The sequence below is a fragment of the Poecilia latipinna genome, unplaced genomic scaffold (assembly GCF_001443285.1).
Source record: "Poecilia latipinna isolate Pla-1442-1.1 unplaced genomic scaffold, P_latipinna-1.0 Scaffold1543, whole genome shotgun sequence".
Lineage (NCBI taxonomy): Eukaryota > Metazoa > Chordata > Actinopteri > Cyprinodontiformes > Poeciliidae > Poecilia > Poecilia latipinna.
In genome coordinates, this window is record NW_015114159.1 from 129,074 (window position 1) to 135,073 (window position 6,000).

Genomic DNA, 6,000 nt, shown 5'->3' on the forward strand with positions numbered 1-6,000 from the left:
ATATGCCCTTACGCAAGAAGCACCACAAACATTTATTCATAAGACAGTTTGAGTTGCAAGTCTTTGACAAGAAAACAACAGTTTCACTTGGCAGAATTGGTCCAAAAACAAGCTGCAGTGTGGCAGGGGACCAGGAGATGGAGCTGTGGTGCCTAATATTGCAAATGACCACTGGTGGGAAAATCCACAGCAAACCTGACCAGTGCAGCTATAGATATATATAATATGTGCGCATCCTTTGAGATTCTCTTACCTTCTACTCAGAGGAGCAAAGTTGTGCTAAGATGGGATTCAGGCTCATTAGTAGCTGTTCATGGTTTCAGGTGGGTTGAATACTGTAAGATCCTGCCAAGGCACAAAGATCCCAAAAGACCAGATATCCAGAGGTAAAATCTGACGGCCACTGATAGTTCACAGATCTATGTGAAACTCAACGGCTCATGTTAGAAACAGCATGAAGTGTCTTTATTGATGTTCGGGGCTACTTAGAATATGAACACAAATGGACTTTTTTCTGGAATAAATCTGAAGCGGACGTGAAGAAAAGTTGAAGTTTGCTTGCTGTGTTATACAGCCCCTTGAATTTATTTGTGTTTTATCACAGTACAACTGCACAGTTGGAAGTTTTTGTGGGGATTTAAAGTGATAAAATATCTGTCTGCATTATTTTATCTTTATAAAAGATAGATATGTAGGATCACAATATTTGTTGCAATAAATGTGTGTGATATTTAGAAAAAAAACAGCAGGGTTTAAGTATTTGGTCAGCTTTTGTAGTTTATTTGCTTGAATGCAGCAGATTCCAGTATTAAACAATAACATTGCAATTTTATGTTTTTCCTAAATGGAAATCTGAAAAGTGTGGCAAGAATTTTCTGGGATAATCCCATCTCAACACTGTGTAGCTCTACCCTTCATTGGAGCTATTGGGCTACATTGCTATCAGCATTGCACAACTTTAGCCAGTTTTATTTGCAAAATATCTCAGTCAGGGGGAATTGAAAGTGTCTGTAAACTATGCTTTTCAATACTTGTAGATTCTTAATTGATTTTTTATTTTAGGTTTTGACTTGGCCATCCTTACACATAAAATATGCTTTGATCTATAAAAATATCAATCTAATCTTGCAGCTATTGTTGTATGTTTATGTATTTTTTTTTCTCTAAATGAAGTCATTTTGAACAAAAGAGCAATAAAAGTTATGCTAATAATTTGCCACTCAACGTATACTATAAGTACCTTTAAATTTTATTCATCTTATTGGATTGTTGTCGTACTGGAAGGTGGAACCCCACCATAGTTTTATCAGTTATTTTAACATCCTGGAAGACGTTTCTTTCAGATGGGACAGCTTACCTGACTCAGCTGAAAAAGAGGGATCCCCACAGCATGATGCTGCCACCACCAGGTTTTAAAATGCAGACGGCATGTTTACGTTTGATGTTCATTGTTATTTTCCACCGCATATTGCTTTTTGAATGTTTAAGGTGTTGGTATGTGATATGTTGAGGTTTGTTGCTGTAAAATTTCGTAAGTTCTGAACGATGTGGAAAAACCACTGCACTGTTTTGTAAAAACGATTCTTTTACGACTGGAATGTGAAGAGATCAGAAAAAAGAAATCACAGCAAAACCGGTCCTGGTTTAGACAATTAGCTTCAGTTTATAACTGTAAGCTTCTAGAAGGAAAAAAATGGTCATTATGATTTTGTTGTCTCTAAGATATCTCTGGTTTAATTGTCAGGTGTTTCAACAACCCCACATGCAAAATGGCTCAGCAGAACCCAAAACTAGAGTCCAACATGAAAAACTTCTTCCCTGCTTGTTTTTAAACCGTCGTGTGTGTCGTTGCTTTTCCCCATTTTGGGAGCGGTGAAGGGCCCGTCAAAGAAAACAGCCTTCATTTTGAAGAGTAAACAACCAAGTGGGGGAAAAAGGCAGAATGCTTGTATGCTTTCTGATTTGAAAATTCATTCACAGCAGCAAAATACTCGGCAGCGTGGTTACCATGGGGATCAAAAACGCACCACCTCTGAAACAATGACTATTTGCAGTTTTCTCTTTTTTTTTTTTTATTTTTTTGGTTTATTTATTTATTCTTTTTCCTTTTTCTCCCGCAGCCTCGAACGCTACAGCCTTTCAACCCCTATCTCAACGAGCAGCCGCACCAGGAAAGACTAATAAAAACTCCCCCCACCGAGGGCCACAGTAAGCTCACGCGAAGCAGATCAGAGGAAGCGACTTGCAAAGATAATGACCGTCCTCTTGAAGCCACTAAAGTAGACGGGTCAGGGGCGGGTGGCTCTGACAAGCTGAGTCATCTGCCCAGGACCAACCTGCGCCGCCCCCGCTCCTGCGCTCCACGGGGAATAACTGGCACAGACGGTCCAGCGTCAGCACCTCCGTCCGCTTCACAGCTTGGGCAGAGAGCTCCCACTGTGCCGGCACAGAACTCTGACGCGCCGAGATCGGCTCGCCCTCGCACCCTGCAGCCTCCTCGCATCCACAAGCCGATGTCTTCACCTGCGTCGAATTCAGTCGGTGCTGGCGGCTCGGCCTCTCTGAAACCGGGCCGTTCTTCGGGGCCTCCGGCTCACCAGACAAAGCAGCTGCCGCCTCCGACGAGAGGCCTTCCCTGCTTCAACGCCGAACCCCGGGGGCAGGCTCCAAAGCTGTGTCAAACTTCACTTCTTCAGCCTCTCAGAACTTCAGAGCCTCGCTGAAATTCACAGGGAAAGTTGGGGAAGGTGTCATTCAAAGTCTTTGGGACAGCCAGGATCCCTTTGAGTCACTCCTGCCTCCCAAAGCCAAATAATTCCCCAAGGAAGCGAATGACATTGTCAGTGAAATTCAACCTCTTCTCCCCAGGCCATATTAGTTTTCCTTTTCCTTTGACTTATCTCGATAATTAGAGGTTGACTGTAGTTTTGTTCTGTGACTTGCTAATGGTGCAATTTTTACGTTGGCTGCCAAAACTAGATGGTAGGATGTGTCATTCAGAATGGATTTTACATTACAAGTCAATTTCATTAGCTTTGCACATGTCAATGAATACTGAAGGTGGAGGAAAACAAGTTTCACACTTTGCACTTGACATTTTTTGTTTTGTTTTGTTTTTCTTTGCAACACCCTCTGGCTAATGTCCCGTTTAAGATCCCAGGACTTGTTGACTTTAGACAGCCTTGCCCTTTGACACACAGGTGCATTTGGTTTTTAAACACAGAGTCGATGTGATTGTGACCTCTGCTGTGCCTTAGAAGGCCCAGGGGAAAAACGGGAGCGAAAACAAGAAGTGAGACTGAGTACGGAAAAAAATAAATAAATAAATAAAAGGAAGAGGAGGGCGAAAGAAAAAGTGAAAAGCACAGCAGCAGACTGAAAAGCTAATTTGTCAAAGCCCTCTGAAGCTTGTCACTTCCGGACAGAGAATATGTGCATGTGTAAACGTGTTTGTTGGTGTGTTCGTATGCTGACTGAAAGGGCTTTGAGGAGCAAAGGAAAACGGCTCCCCCACCATAGCTGTGTGTGCATCATTGTAGCTCAGTTCACTGCACTGTGCTTATATTTTCGGGTAAACATTACAAACTCTGCACATATTAGCAAAAGGGGTCGCCGACCCTCCGTTGAAATGCTTTATGATGTAAATATAGGGGCAGAGAAAAACAACACCCATCTGTTAGTGAAGCCGTGTCAATAACAGTGTGCCAGTCAAAGTAACAGAACACATCAGTGTAATTACGCTTAAAGGCATGAGAGTGTGCATAAGTAAAAAACACTAAGAAGAAAATAGTAAGTTTTATTGACTCAGTGTTTGAGAAAGTATTTCTTTTTTTAATATCCAAACCCTGAAATCAGTTCTACAGGGCAAAAACCAGAACCAAATCTGTTGATGCTGCGATTTAAAGTAGACGTAATGAATAAAGTTCATAACATTTCCCAGTGTGCCAAGTAACCCCAAGTATTGGAAGTTTTGCAAGCAATTTGTTCCCATTATTCAAAGATTGAATCAAATTCGGTTTACTTTAATAGCATAGCGAGAGATTCAAAACGAATGTAATCTTCAGGGACTTTAGAAAACAAACAGATTTAGTTTATATACAGAAATATAAAAGTTTAAAAAAAGTGTCTTTAAAATGATCTAATTTAAGAAGAGAACACTTTGTGCTTTTGTAATTTTAGTTTCTTTCATGACCGGCTACGGCAACTGAGTAATTTTCTATATTTTAGTCATAGTCTTCTATGAAGCGCTGCAGTTATGTGCCTCCAATAAAAACCTTTCAGGAAGAGGTCAGCTGAGGGATTTCATGTGATCCGACGTTATAATCTGACAGTTAAGTAGCAATGAATTAAGATCTAAATGAAAGTGAACGAGGAATAAACTACAAGTGAGATTTAAATGTAATTCGCAGAAATGCTTAAGTACAATGAGAAATACCACTCATATGATATGGTTTTAAGTAAACCAAACCACAGGGCATCATCGCAGAACTCATTATTTTTGGTATGCAGTTTGCACTTCTTCAGCTTTTACGGCCTTGTAAAGTGAACACTTATTGGCTTAATTGCAACTGCTAATGGAGAGAAAAACAACAGCAACAAACAAATAAATGTGCCTTGAGTCGTTTACCAAGGAAGGGTACTTTTGAATTTCAGCGATCTACTTGTAAAAGTACACTGAATGCAGATTGTTTGGTTAGCATTTAGTTTTGCTCTAAGCTGCATGAGTTTCTCATCGCAGCAATCTGTGTACGGGTTGTTCTTCTGTTGGCTGGTCGTCTCCGTCCATGTTCAAACCCGGGAGGAACAAGACTTCCTTATGAAATGAAATTGGGCATAACTTATTTCCTTTTTTATTTGTGATTTAAAAAATTGTTTTAATATATTTTGATGATTAATTTACATATTTTTTTCCTTCCACTATATGTTAACAAAATAGATGTATTTGTTATTATTAGAGCTGTACATTATTTTGAATTCCAATCATCTGTGCATTATGTGCACAATGGCAAAAGGCTGCTTGGATTTTGCTGGTTAATTAGTATATTATAATTAACCAGAAAACCTAGGCTTTAAGACCCAACATACTGGAGCTAGCTTACAGCGGTGTGTGGACATTGTTTTGAAAGAGCAGAGCAAAGACAATGCTGTTAAGTTCAGTTAGAGCTCAATATTCAACAATAAAATAACAATTACATGCTTTTCCAATATTTCGAGGTCCGTGTTGTATTTAAAATGCATTTCTTCTTTTTCTAAAAAAAACAAATTGACATTTTTCAGGCAAACATCTCGCCTTAATACTGCTTATTTGCTTTAGCTAGTGGGTGGGCAGTACCTGATGAAAACCCGCTGCTGGAGCTCTCTGGTCTGAGCAGACCTGTTGACAGCTGTTCAATGTTTCACATGCTGAAACAGAGTCAGTGGTACAAAAAAGCCCCCAGAATTATTCATTTGAAAAAAACAACAAAAAAAAACAAGCAATATTCTTATTCAGGTGACATGATATCAAACCATATTTCTGCCAACCCTAATCCTAAGCATCAACAGGGATTCATAAAAAAAGAAGTAAAGCTGCTGTCTTACTCTATCTGCACATCCGTTGGAGGATCCAAGCAGTTTTTTTTCTTTTCCCTCCTCTTTTCCTCTTCGCACATCTCTTCGGATAGATCAGAGGTATTAGCGGTGTGTTTTCAGGTAGCCAGCCTCTGGGGCTTCAGTGGTCTCTCTGCGGGTGTTTTTGGAGAGCTGTGTTTATCGTCCCTTCGCAGAGTCCTTTCCCCAGTCAAACGCTCATGAAGTGTCCCCGAATGGAGAGCAGCAGTGTGTTAAAAAGGCCTTCTGACAGCGACGCTGCTCTCTTCTCTGTCACGCCGCGTGACCGCTCGCTGTACGCCTCTAGCGGTGTCCGGTCTACTGCGTCCAATAATGCACCCCGCGCAGACGAAGTGCGACAGGCGCAGACACGCGCGCGCGCACACACGCCGGTCCAGCGTAGCGTGTGTG

The 6,000-nt window shown here is 40.9% G+C and overlaps 1 protein-coding gene across 5 annotated transcripts in view; it reads left to right on the forward strand.

The window, feature by feature from the left end:
- ccser2a (coiled-coil serine-rich protein 2a) overlaps positions 1–5,259 on the forward strand; it is a 74,585-nt gene extending 69,326 nt beyond the window's left edge. Inside the window, exon 13 of one of the 5 annotated variants that reach the window (XR_001428207.1) lies at positions 2,121–2,207. Coding sequence is in view for 3 of the 5 variants with exons in the window: in XM_015058461.1 (XP_014913947.1) it covers positions 2,121–2,723 (603 nt within the window). In the remaining 2 variants the exon portion in view is untranslated. Of the gene's footprint in view, positions 1–2,120 lie in introns of all 5 variants that reach the window. The other 4 variants (XM_015058462.1, XM_015058463.1, XM_015058461.1 and 1 more) reach the window with 4 other exon arrangements.
- The last annotated feature ends 741 nt before the right edge of the window (positions 5,260–6,000 follow it).